The sequence below is a fragment of the Schizosaccharomyces osmophilus genome, chromosome 3, assembly GCF_027921745.1.
Source record: "Schizosaccharomyces osmophilus chromosome 3, complete sequence".
Taxonomy (NCBI): domain Eukaryota; kingdom Fungi; phylum Ascomycota; class Schizosaccharomycetes; order Schizosaccharomycetales; family Schizosaccharomycetaceae; genus Schizosaccharomyces; species Schizosaccharomyces osmophilus.
In genome coordinates, this window is record NC_079240.1 from 2,060,302 (window position 1) to 2,073,930 (window position 13,629).

Sequence of the window (13,629 nt, forward strand, 5' to 3'; positions counted from 1 at the left end):
TTCTCTCCTATAGAAAAAAAAAACAAAAATCACTTGGACGCCTCGTTATATTTTGTTGGGACTCGTTTTATTTGCTTACGTGGCTGTCCTAAAGATCCTTATTAGCAAGCCATTTGTTTTCCCCTCTATATTAGGTTTTTGGAATTTTTTATTGTTATATATTAGTTTCCCCTAAGCTTTATAAATGCACCCCCTCACACCAGCTTGCCGTCTTCCACGAACCAAACACACCCTGTAAACCGCTAATAAAGCAATCGTGTTCGCGTAGTCTTTTAGTTTGGTGTAAAACAAACTTTTTTGGTTAGACGCTTTGGAAAGAACCTTCTAAATTCTCGCTAGGTTCTTTTTCTTGGAATTTTACCGTTTTTCGAGGAAGTTAACCTGATTCCAAAGTCTTTTCTTTCCAAAAACCAGGATTCTCCTTTACAACTTACCGCCAACGTTTCTTAGACGCGTGGTTTTTGTAATTTGAGATCTCTGTCTTTTCACCAACTTTATCTTTGAACCGGTTGGGTTGGTCTTGTATTCTATCTTTCTTTGATTGAGATTCCTTTAGACCCCAAAAAGCCCATCGTTTTAGGGATTTCCTATTTATATCCCTCTTTGTTTGGTTCGGTTTTTTTCCGTTACATTCTTTTTATTTGTTTGGATTCGAACTTCTCTAAACAAGTTTTTTTTTCTCTTTTACGGGTCTACTAATCGCTTAATCCTTTCGGTTTTTGTGCCCAACCCCTTTTTTTTGCACTTGCTTTTTGCAGTCTTACCAAGCTTGCTCCGTTTTCCACTTCGTTGCTTGCCTCAGTTCTGTGATTGCTTTTGTTTACGTGTAAAAAGTTTCTATCGAAATATCCTTTTCAACTTGCATTCTTTTTTATATACTTTCCTTATTCCCAGATTCCTTCTTTGCATTCAGGCATTTCCCGTCTATACTTCATTTCTTATTATACCCATAAAATTCGGAACGACAGGACGGTTTCCCATCTTTCTTTTCAGAATATTAATATAGGGAGTATCTAATCATTTCTACCCAAAAACTACAAGGTAATTTTTTCAGATAATTATTATTTTGTAAACTTGTCTGTCTTTCTCCCGATCTCGAAATTTCTTTTTTCTTTCTTTCTTTTTAACCAATTCTTGGATTTTCTGTTTTATATCCTTTTTTCGCTTTTGCGTTTTTATTGACCCCTTGCTGTTATGAGTACTAATCGTGATCATCCACAAGGTTCGTCAGATCCTGCCAATAGTGGATACAGTCACGAATCTCAGGATCTTCATGATAACGCTTACCAGCGCCCTTCCGCATCCTCCTATGACCGGGAAGGTTATGATAATGGCTCGCTTTTTGAGGAGGACTACGCCGATGGCTATGATTATCCAACGGGTGTAACCGAAAGCTATGGCGACGATTATACCCCTGTTGATTCTGGTGAGGCTGGTTATCAATACGCTGCTGATAAGTCTAAGGATATCCATCCTTCTGACGAGTACGGCTCTGATTATTCGGATTACAATGCTCGTCCTGCCGAAGATAACTTTTACAACTTGCGTGGTGATGGTCGTTACAACGGCCATGATCCTAGCTCCGACTCCCTTGCCAATGTCTACAACAGCGTTCCTTATGGTGCTAGCCCTTATGAGTTCAGTAATTCCTCGTTTGTCGGAAACTCTGGCCCTGGTACTCCCCTGGATGCTGATAGTGCCTCTTTCTATGCTGACAGCTCTAATTTCGCTCCTAGGGAACCCTATCCTGCTTGGACTCCTGAAAACGAACTTCCTTTGACTAAGGAGGAAATTGAGGATATCTTCATTGATTTAACCAACAAGCTTGGTTTTCAACGTGACTCCATGCGCAATATGTATGACTTTTTCATGATTCTGTTAGATTCCCGTGCCTCCCGTATGACCCCTGATCAGGCGTTATTGACTTTGCATGCAGACTACATTGGTAGTGACCTTGCCAACTATAAAAAATGGTATTTTGCTGCTCAAATGGACCGTGAAGACGCTCTTGGTCTTTCCAGCCTTGGTGTCTATGGTGGTAAAGTTACTTCTGTCAAGGAAAAAGGTAAGCTTTTTTCAAAAAACAAAAAAGCTCCTAAAGTAGCCAAACCCCCTAAAAAGTCCCGCTTCAAGAAGAAAAAGAAGCAGGATGAGCCTGCCGAACAGGAGGACGAATATATTGACGTCAATACCGATGACTCTTTAGAATCTGCCGAATATCGTTGGCGTTCTCACATGCGTCAAATGACCCAGTTTGAACGTGCACAACAAGTTGCTCTTTGGTTACTTTTGTGGGGTGAAGCAAATAATGTTCGATTTATGCCGGAGGTTATGGCATTCTTGTTTAAATGTGCTTATGATTATATCGCTTCTCCTGAAGCTCAAAATGTTACGGAGCCTGTTGAAGAGGGTTACTACCTGGACAACGTCATTTCACCTCTTTATCAATACATGCATGACCAACAATTTGAAATTATTGATGGTAAATATGTTCGTCGTGAACGCACGCACGATCAAGTCATCGGATATGATGACATTAACCAGTTGTTTTGGCATGCAGAGGGTATTGCACGTCTAATTTTTGAAGATGGTACTCGTTTAATTGATATTCCTGCTTCCGAGCGTTTCCTTAGACTCTCTCAAGTCCAATGGAATCGTGCATTCTACAAAACTTATTATGAAACTCGTTCTTGGCTTCATCTCATTGTTAACTTCAATCGTATCTGGGTTATTCACTTTTGCATGTTCTGGTTCTTTATTGCTTACAATTCTCCTACTCTATACACCAAAAAGTACCACAGAAAGGATGGACCACAACCAACTGGCGGATCCACATGGGCTGCCGTAGCATCTTCTTCCATCCTTGCTTGTATCATTATGTTGGTTGCGTCGTTTTGTGAATACTTATATGTGCCTCGCCGATTTCCGGGATCCAAACCCATTTGGAAGAGGATTATGCTAATCCTTTTGGTTTGCGGTATCAATCTTATCCCTGTTGGTTATATTTTGGTATTTTCTACTCCGGAGAAACAAACAACTGGAAGAAGAAAAGCTGTTGGTGTAATAGCATTTTTGATGTCTATTGCGACCTACCTTTATTTCGCTCTTATTCCACTTCAATCTGCTTTTGGAAAATGGGCCGTAAAGCCAAATCGAAAGTATTTGGCCAACAAATACTTTACTGCTAACTTTGCTCCTTTGAAGTTTGACAATCAGGCCGTTTCAATTCTTATCTGGGTTTGTATTTTTACTTGTAAATTTGTCGAGTCTTATTTCTTCTTGACATTGTCTATCAGGGATCCAATTATTGTTCTTAGTACAATGCGCCCTTACCTATGCTCAATTTATTGGGTAGGTAGTAAACTATGCTTTGTACAACCTAGAATTTTGCTTGGTATTATGTACTTTACTGATTTAATTTTGTTTTTCTTGGATTCTTATCTTTGGTATGTTATTTTCAACACTATTTTCTCTGTTTTAAGATCATTTATCCTTGGTATTTCGATTTTGACTCCCTGGAGAAACATCTATAGCCGGTTACCACAGAGAATCTACAGCAAAATTCTTGCTACCAACGATATGGAAATCAAATATAAGCCGAAGATTTTAATTTCACAAATCTGGAATGCGGTCGTTATTTCTATGTATCGTGAGCACTTACTCTCCATTGATCATGTTCAACGTTTGCTTTATCATCAGGTTCCAGCTGAAGAAGGACGCCGTACCTTACGTACACCGAATTTTTTCATTTCTCAGGACGACCATACCGTTCATACTGACTTCTTCCCTGCTAATTCTGAAGCAGAGCGTCGCCTTTCATTCTTTGCTCAATCAATGGCCACTCCTGTCCCTGAACCTGTTCCTGTAGATAACATGCCTACCTTCAGTGTCTTTATTCCTCACTACGCAGAAAAGATTTTACTTTCTTTGCGTGAAATTATCAGAGAGGAGGATCAGCTTTCACGTGTTACATTACTTGAGTATCTTAAACAATTGCATCCTGTTGAGTGGGATTGTTTTGTAAAGGATACCAAGATCCTTGTTGAAGAAAATGCTCCCTATGAAGATGACTCCATGTCAGAGAAGGAAAGTGTTATCCGCAGTAAAATTGATGACCTCCCTTTCTACTGCATTGGTTTTAAGTCTGCTGTACCCGAATACACTCTTCGTACTCGTATCTGGGCATCTTTACGAAGCCAAACATTATATCGTACTATCAGCGGTTTTATGAATTACAGCCGTGCTATTAAGCTATTGTATCGTGTTGAAAATCCCGAAATTGTACAAATGTTTGGTGGTAACACTGATCGCTTGGAACATGAGTTGGATCGTATGGCTCGTCGTAAATTTAAGATTGTTGTCTCTATGCAACGTTATGCTAAGTTCAGCAAAGAGGAGTATGAAAATGCAGAGTTCTTACTCCGTGCTTACCCTGATCTTCAAATTGCCTATCTTGATGAGGATCCACCTCTTGAGGAGGGTGGAGAACCCCAATTGTTCGCTGCTCTTATCGATGGTCACTCAGAAATAATGGACAATGAACGTCGCCGTCCAAAGTATCGTATTCGATTATCTGGCAATCCCATCCTAGGTGATGGTAAATCTGATAACCAAAATATGGCATTACCATTCTATCGTGGTGAATATCTTCAGTTGATTGATGCAAACCAGGATAACTATTTAGAGGAATGTTTGAAGATTCGTAATGTTCTTTCCGAGTTTGAGGAGATGGAAACGGATAATGTTAATCCCTATTCTGAGACTGCGAAAGAAAGGAACCACAATCCTGTCGCCATTCTTGGTGCTCGTGAGTACATTTTCTCTGAAAATATTGGTATTCTTGGTGACGTCGCAGCTGGTAAAGAACAAACATTTGGTACTCTTTTCTCTCGTACACTTGCACAAATTGGTGGTAAATTGCACTATGGACATCCAGATTTCTTGAACGGTATTTTTATGACTACTCGTGGTGGTGTTTCTAAAGCCCAGAAGGGTCTGCATGTTAACGAAGATATTTACGCCGGTATGACTGCTTTACTTCGTGGTGGCCGCATCAAGCATTGTGAGTACTTCCAATGTGGTAAGGGTCGTGATTTAGGTTTTGGATCAATTCTTAATTTCAATACGAAGGTTGGTACTGGTATGGGTGAGCAAATGCTTTCCCGTGAATATTATTATCTTGGCACACAACTTCCTTTAGACAGATTCCTTTCGTTTTATTTCGCACACCCTGGTTTCCACCTGAACAATATGTTTATTATGCTTTCTGTTCAGCTTTTCATGGTTGTCCTCCTTAATTTGGGTGCATTCTACCATGTGGTTACTGTTTGCTACTATGACAAGTCCCAGAAATTGAGTTATGACACTACGTTTGTTCCTCAAGGTTGTTATCAGCTTGCTCCAGTTTTGTCTTGGTTGAAGCGGTGCGTCATTTCTATCTTCATCGTCTTTTGGATTTCTTTCATTCCTTTGACAGTACATGAATTGATAGAACGTGGTGCCTGGAGGGCTTTAAAGAGATTTACCAAGCATATCTGCTCGTTTTCTCCCTTGTTTGAAGTATTCACTTGCCAAGTCAATTGCCAAGCTGTTGTCGCTGATCTCTCTTTTGGTGGTGCTCGCTATATTGGTACTGGTCGTGGATTTGCTACTGTCCGCTTACCATTTTCTGTGTTGTATTCTCGATTTGCTCAGCCCTCAATTTATGCTGGTGCTCGATTTTTAATGATGTTGCTTTTTGGTACACTGACTGTTTGGGTAGCCCATTTGGTCTACTGGTGGGTATCCATTATGTCTCTTTGTGTCGCCCCCTTCTTGTTCAATCCTCATCAATTTGATTGGAATGATTTCTTTGTGGACTACAGAGAATTTATTCGTTGGTTGTCCAGAGGTAATTCCCGTACCCACGCTAATTCTTGGATTGGCTATTGCCGGCTGACTCGTACCAGAGTTACTGGTTACAAGCGCAAGGTATTAGGACAACCTAGTGATAAGATTTCCATGGATACTCCACGTGCAAAGATGAGCAGTGTGCTTTTTAGTGAAATTTTGGTTCCTGCATTGTTAGCAGCTGGTGCCGTTGTTCCCTACTTCTTTATGAACTCGATGCCCGGTAATCCCTCTTATGCTAATTGGCAAGATCATGATAAAATGTATTACACAACCGACCCGAAGACGGGTACTAACCCTATTTTACGACTTGCAGTTGTTACTCTCGTTCCGATTGCCATTAGTTTCGGTATGGTCGGATTTTTCGGAGGCATGGCCTGCTGTATGGGTCCCTTGTTTGGATTGTGCTGCAAGAAGTTCCCCGCCGTCCTAGCTGCTATTGCTCATGCTATCCAGGTTATTATTTTCATTGTCGTTTTCGAGGTTTGCTGGTTCTTAGATGGCTGGTCGTTACCAAAGACTGTACTAGCATTTTGTGCCGTTACTGCGGTTCACAGATTTATCTTTAAGCTTCTGACTCTTCTAACCTTGACTCGTGAAGTAAAAGAAGACAGTTCTAATATTTCATGGTGGTCAGGAAAATGGTGGGGTAAAGGATTCGGCTATCATGCATTAACTTTACCTGCACGTGAATTTATGTGTAAATCAATTGAGCTCAATTTGTTTGCAACTGACTTTTTCTTGGGTCATTTGCTGCTTTACTTCATGCTTCCTGTAATTTGCATCCCATATGTTGACCGCTGGCACTCGGTTTTGTTGTTTTGGTTGAGACCTAGTCGCCAAATCCGCCCACCTATCTTTTCGACGAAGCAGAGCAGACTCCGCAAACGTATTGTGCGTCGTTATTCCGCTCTGTATTTCTCTATCTTGATTCTTCTTGTGATTCTGATTGTCGTACCTTTGGTTGCCGGTAAAGAAATCTGGCAAGGACTTGGAGGTGTCGACCCGATCTCTAAGATCAGCCCCTTGTATCCTAATGGAACAATAAAAAACCTTACTGGATTGAGTATCGGCGGTGGCCTGAGACAACCTAGAGATGTCAACTGGACTGTTAACTACACTCAAAACTATGCGGGAATGAATTTCGTCTTTAATACTTCGTATTAAGGCTGATTACTATTTTTTCGTGTTAAAAGAAGTACTTTTCCTGTTTTATGCTAAATGCATAAAGTTGATGAATCATTGTTAAGAGCGATGTTTTCAGATATAAATATGGTTTTCGTATTCCGTTTCGGAATTCCTTATATATATATATATATAGAGTATATATATTTTACTGGCATATGTTATTTACTATTTTATTGCATATGATGCAGGACTTTTCCTTTTGTTAATTATCATGCTAAGGACAAGAGGATGGGTTGCTAATTTTTAAAAAGTTGTTCATCGTTTCTTTTTTCATTTTATTTTCTTTTTCATTCTCGTTTTTTATTTCTACAGCTTTGAAACAGATGAACCTTTTTTTTTTGTGCGGTCGCATGTCTTCGATTTAGGTAGACCTGATCTTTTACGCATCTAAAGTTTTATATACATTCTATTCCCTCCATGTTTTTTTTCTTTATCTATAGAATTAAATAAAATATCTAGTGATTTGCTTATATTCAACTTCCAGTAGTTTTCTTTTGCAGTCATCGTCTACGAATGCCTAGAAGAAACCTGCCTTTGAAAAGAGGCTCATTATTTATTGCACAAAATGGTAAAGAGCGACTTCACATTAAAAGCATGGAAGGAGGACTCGCTCTAATATGTTTTTGGTTTGTAGTTTCATGATATGTAGCCTACGCCATTTTCGTTGTTCTTCTAAACTGTTTCAGTTTTTCACGAAAGATGAAAGAATAAGCTGTAATTTATTATCAACGACTGCGAGCATAAATTGTTGACATCTTTGGTATATTCCATGATATGAGACCAGAGGAAGGGGTCCCTAAGTATTCATGGAACAAAAAAAAAAAGTAAAGTAAATGAAGAAAATTCCTACTTAATTAGCAATCCCAAAAGCCCAACTTACAACCCAAGGAACCCGGATATTCTGTTAACCATTTTCCAAAAAAAGTATATCGAGATTTTTGAAATTATAAGCCAAATAGATTCTTAAATTCTTTTATTTCTTTTCCTCTTAAAAATCAATTAAAGAAAACCGCAACGCTCGTACTTTGTACATCACCCTCTACTTGACTATTCTTATAAGTCGACTGAATAAAGACATAATAACCCAGTGAAATAAGCATATGATATGCTCTAATAGAGATATCACTAAAAGAAGTTTCAGTATCGCAACACCAAGGAAATCTTCATCTTCAGATGACTTTCGTAAACAAAAGCGATTCAGTGCAAAAGAAGGAACGTTTTGTATCTACTACAGTTTTTCTAAAAGTGTTTAAAAATGGTTCAATTATTTGACGGAGCTTTCTGTGCTGAACTACCAGAAAACTTTCTGAATGCTAGCGCTTTAAGGCAAATCCCTGACAATCAAGAAGTTTTTCTTCAAGATTCAAAAGAAAACTTAACTCTGATTTTGGAATTACTGGAAGCGGTAGAAAAACCTCAAGATGCAACAGTCGCCAAGTTTCATTTCGATAGCATTGCTTTCGACAATGACGCTAGTGATTCTGTTATTTGGACAGACGTAAATCTAAGTCAAAAAGACATTCCTAAATTCCATAGCGAGCAGGCAAATGGGACACGCGCGTTTGGATGTCAAAAAATACTAGAAAAGGGAAAAAAGATAACAGACGCCGCTTCAAATGTGGCTGTACTTGTGCATGTAATCACATTGCAGGATTTTGAAACAGACATTGTATGCTCTGTAAACATCCCTTTGTCCCAAACATTGCCTTTTCCCAAAACGTTAGCAGAGGTGTCTCCTGCTGACGAGGCCGCTTTGCAAACGGCGGACAGAATCTTAAGTCAATTTACACGTTCTTTGGTTCTAGTTGACAAGAGCCTCTTTTCTGCAAATTAATTCAAACCAAAGCACTGAAGAGTTGTCTATACCGGATTTGAACAATCGAAACTGCAATCATCTTTTTTTTTTTTTTTTTCTTTCCTTTGAAAATTTCAACCAAGAGAGAAATTAATATTTATTAAGGAAATGGAAAACAGGTATTTGGAATAAAATTCGTTGGACTCAATTGTAAAATAGAATATGATTGGGATAACTAGTTTGATCTGAAAACTCTTTTAATACTACTGTTCCTCTTCAACCAAATTTCGTTTATGGTTTTACGCCTATATGCCTCAAATTCCCAATCGGGTTCCCTTTCCAGGAAAGTTGGGATTACCAGTGCTTGGCTCTGCAATAGGCAGCGATGCATATGCCAGTTCGTCGTAGGATCGGTAACTTTTGAAGCGGTTCCCTAATGAATCAAATTTTTCTGCCCATCTATTTAAAGGTATGTGCTCAAGAATGTAAGGCGTTGCATAGCCAGCAGCAGCTCCGGAGGCATGGCCGATGAAACTGGCGTAAGGTACAAAAATGGTAGTAATAAACAAGTAAATTAGAGGAATATACTTTCCTGGAATGTAGTTTTGAATCCTTAATGAATAATTAGAACTAACGTTTAATAGAGGAATATACTTACGGCTCTTGAGGATTCTGGAGACAAGTCGCAGATATAAATGCAAAGGCCCATCCGCTGAATCCAGCAATAGAAACTGACTCCTTTGCGAAAATAAAGCGATAAGAGATAAGATGCACGAAGGCAGGGAATAGGGTATACGGCACCAATGTTATGAACATACATGCAAAAGTGCCATGCTCCTTTTCAAACTTGGCCATTAATGGGAGTAAAGATACGAAATTAAATATTATATGTAAAAGAGAGACATGTAAAAATACATATGTGTAAACCTCGAAGACTGAAGAGAAGCATCAGTAATTCGTTTCTTTTAAGTGACTAACTTTACCTAGGCATTTTTGAAACACATTACTCCATGATAATGCCAAATAACCCGTTGGAAAACCCGTGAAGGACATCAGCTGAATGAACAACGCTGTCCATGCTACGGTCTTAGTCCATAACGGTAGACTCTGAAAGAAATCCCGACAGCGCTCCAATACTTTCGAAATCATTTCCTATTTCTCAATCCTTTTTCTTTATTTTAGTCTAAAGAATATTTATAGACATCCGCAACAGGAATTCGTATCATGTGTAAGCAAAGTCGTTATAACAGCAGTAGGCTATTTTCAGCTTGAGTATGATGTCTAAACCCGCTCTTTAGTAAATTTTGCTTCTAATTAAATTAATGAAATGTAAATATATATCAGTATGATTTAACTTTCAGGAGATAAAAGTTTACTTTTCATGCTTCATACTTGGCTTTATATAGTACAGTTTTGATTTTTCTATTGAAATTTCAGTAGACAAACGGTATTGTAGTAGACTAAATATGTTCATAGTGAATAATTCACAAAGACAAGTCTAGTAGAAAGTAACGCATGACTATTTATTATTATATAACTCATTAAAAGAACGTAGGGAATACGATTTCTTCTATGGTTCCAATTAATTATTGAAAAAACCAGAGAATAATTTAAATAAACAAAAAATGATTTCAAATATTAACAACGTCAATGACCCTTAATGTACAGAGAATGCTAAATCAAAATGTGTCAGGAAAGGGTTCATCTAGTAGCCGGACAGTATATGAAGGACCGCAAAGCTGACATTCCTTTAAAATGTCATTCTCAGAAACACTAGTAAGTCGATGTTTAAACATGCATTGTCTATGAAAAGCATGTTGACAAGGGAACAAAACAAAAGGCTCAGAGAATAACAGATGATGACAGTGCCAGCAGGGCTCACTATGGTCAAGAACAATATATCTGTTTTTTAAATCGTCGGAATTCGTACGTACAGCTTCAGCAACCTCCGTTGCTTGGTCAATTTCAAGCCCTAATTGCCCGATTTGTTCTCGACAACTTTCCAGTTCGTCACAAATATTATCTCTCAAATCGTCAAGAGAGATCTGTTCTGGTAAAAGTCGAATAAGTTCTGTAAGTGGAAGAACATTCGATTGCTCTAAAAATTTAATTGATTCTTTTATATTTTCCGTTGATGAAAACATCGCTTTCGTAATGGTTCGCCAAAGACTTTTCTTCAACGCCAAATCATCCTCGGGCATATTTGCAACGGAAGCAGCTAGTTCATAATCCTTTTCTTCCAGAGCCAATTCAACACCCTGACTGTACAATTTCAATAATACTAAAATCTTCACAGCACTCCTACGGCAATTGAATTGCAAACAAAGTCGAATTCCAAGATCCATGTCATATAAAGGATGATCGCCTTGTTGTTCAATATAATTCATTAGATAAGACTCATTTGAGCTAGAATGACATGCGTAAATACAAAATAGAGTATTATGTATAGAAGGTTCTGCGCACCCTAATACCCCAGTTACAAATTTCAGGTAGCGAATTGCCGCATTTTCTTCAACAGAAACTCGGGCACGTTGGTTATAGCTCAGCAAAGACGGTATTAAAGCATGAACATCCATATCTGTCTGACGCTCCCATATACTTACAGTTTCCATTGGACGATGGGTTAATAAAGCAGTTGCATGCTGTATAAGGGTCTCCTGATCCACACCCTCATTTAACGTTTTTAGTGCTTTATCGTAGTTTTCTCGCTGTACCCAGTAATGCATAATATAGGATTGATCTTTCATCACTGTTGCGATCTGCAGCAACTGTTCTTCTTTTCCATAATTATTTGCAAGATTATATGCGAGTTCCTTATTGATGTCATCTTTATATTGTGCTAAAAGTCTTGAAAACTCAAATAAAACCCGTTGACGTTTTTCAATTATGGCATCTGGAAATAACTCAAGTCTCTCTTCTTCATCTAAATCGTTTAGTCTTCCCAACAATGATTCCAGAAGCCAATTTACTAAAATCTCTCGTTGGAACTTCATAGAAGCTTTATAAGACTTTACCTTTTTCCACAGATACTGTCTCAGAACATCTTTCTGCCCAATTTCTATGAAGCTCAAAGCAACCTCTTCCACCGATTTAAGAGTTTCAGCAAAAAAGGTAGCAGCCTTTTCGTAATCGCCTATTTTCATTAGATAATCAGCATAGCCATCCAAAACAGTGTTTCGCACTTTTGGAGTATTAGCACATGCCAAAGCCTTTATGTACTCTTCTTTCTGTAAGAATACCAGAGAGACATCACCCAATTCATTATTGACCACCAGTTCATGAAGACTCTCCGTTGTGTATAGCCAATATGTGTTTTTTTCATGATCACAAGAGAGCCCTAATATTTCTTCATGAGGGGAAAGGGTAACTTTCTGTTGGTAAACTTCCTTTTGGCTAATTCTGTTGATAAAATATAGAGTATCCAAATCGAAAACTGCTATATGAAAGGGAGTGAGCAGCAAGTTCATTTCTACAGTTGACACCGAGAGACGCGGTGACTCAATAAATTGATATTCTTGAATCAAGCTAGATGTTTCATTTATAAGATCATGATAGACAATCCTCTTATTCGTTTTTATTGCAATCGTGTAGGGTTCAGCAGAAATCTGGGGATAGGGAGAATGTGACACGCATTGAACACATTCATCATCGGATATATGATATAGTTCTGCAAGTTAGTATTAAAAAAACAATTAGTTACATTCATACCATTAATCTCTCCCTGAAGGAAAGGAGAAAAATAGTGCTGATCCGAATTAAATTTATTTCCCTTTGAAAACTTTAAGAGTCGTTGATTAGTAGCAACCACAAGGTAGTCCTTTTCAGCGTCTTCTTGGCTTGACAACAACATATCCAAGGGAGCTTCTGACTCTGGAAAAGAATAGACAGTATTTATAGACTTTTCAAGTCGTTTCACATTAGTTGCATCTAACGTCAAAACAAGCTCGAGTATAGCTCCAGACCTAGAAGCAAGTAGTAGTTCCAAATTATTATTTTCACTAAATTTCCACATCACCGATTCAATCGTGTGACCTTTCAGCTTTGTCAAAACTCGACCTTGCCGAGAAGGAGTAAACAGGCAATTATCACCGGCTGTTGTTGAGACAAATATATAACGTCCTGAAGGATCTAAGAAAATTCTATATGTGAGTCCGAGTGCTAAAGCTTTCTTCGGAAGTTCAATGTCTAAGAATGGTTAGAACCTGCGATGAGAAGCATGAGAAAAGAACACATACCCACAATCTCTTCCGGTTTTTCTAGATCAACAATCATCAGTTTATCGCTTGTGAGTGCCATGACCAAGATGTTATTCTCGACAGCTAAACAACGTATTGAAACAGGAAATTGCAGCTGGACTTTCTCAATAGAAAATAAGCTTCTTCGTTCATTATTCAGTTCGTTTTTTCTATAATAAAAATCTTTTTGTAGCTCTGTATTCTCAGAAGATGCAGGATCGACCCAGTCTTCTGCTATACTCATCTTTCATAAATTGCAAGTATGTAAATAATCGAGGGAAATCTCAACCCAATAAATACTGTAAGATAGTACAATTATCAAAGAAATAAATAAATGAAGCGTATTTTTTGATAATCACTTATGCCCTTTCTACTAGTCCAACTATGATGACAAATAGAGAAGTGAGATGTTGGTAAGTACTATTTAGTAATGTTCAAAGTGAATGGGACTAAGTTGATTGGTTTTAAGCTATTACATTCAATTATTATACATATTTTGTAAAGATAACAAATATATAGGTT

At 38.1% G+C, this 13,629-nt stretch overlaps 4 protein-coding genes across 4 annotated transcripts; 2 read left to right on the plus strand and 2 right to left on the minus strand.

Annotated features, from left to right (window-relative positions):
* Positions 1–1,194: 1,194 nt before the first annotated feature.
* bgs4 (cell wall and secondary septum 1,6 branched 1,3-beta-glucan synthase catalytic subunit Bgs4) lies at positions 1,195–7,056 on the plus strand (the record flags this gene model as incomplete). Its single annotated transcript, XM_056183737.1, has 1 exon — positions 1,195–7,056. The coding sequence occupies one exon, from the start codon at positions 1,195–1,197 to the stop codon at positions 7,054–7,056; it is 5,862 nt and encodes a 1,953-aa protein (XP_056039115.1).
* Positions 7,057–8,332: 1,276 nt separating this feature from the next.
* mog1 (Ran GTPase binding protein Mog1) lies at positions 8,333–8,911 on the plus strand (the record flags this gene model as incomplete). The annotated part of the gene is made up of 1 exon (XM_056183738.1): positions 8,333–8,911. One exon carries the CDS (start codon positions 8,333–8,335, stop codon positions 8,909–8,911), a length of 579 nt encoding a protein of 192 aa, XP_056039116.1.
* A 275-nt stretch (positions 8,912–9,186) lies between these two features.
* On the minus strand, positions 9,187–10,021 carry rbd2 (Golgi rhomboid protease Rbd2; the record flags this gene model as incomplete). Its single annotated transcript, XM_056183739.1, has 3 exons — positions 9,187–9,484; positions 9,531–9,807; positions 9,856–10,021. 3 exons carry the CDS (start codon positions 10,019–10,021, stop codon positions 9,187–9,189), a joined length of 741 nt encoding a protein of 246 aa, XP_056039113.1.
* Positions 10,022–10,551: 530 nt separating this feature from the next.
* On the minus strand, positions 10,552–13,351 carry pep3 (HOPS/CORVET complex subunit, ubiquitin-protein ligase E3 Pep3/Vps18; the record flags this gene model as incomplete). The annotated part of the gene is made up of 3 exons (XM_056183740.1): positions 10,552–12,539; positions 12,581–13,057; positions 13,108–13,351. 3 exons carry the CDS (start codon positions 13,349–13,351, stop codon positions 10,552–10,554), a joined length of 2,709 nt encoding a protein of 902 aa, XP_056039114.1.
* Positions 13,352–13,629: the final 278 nt, after the last annotated feature.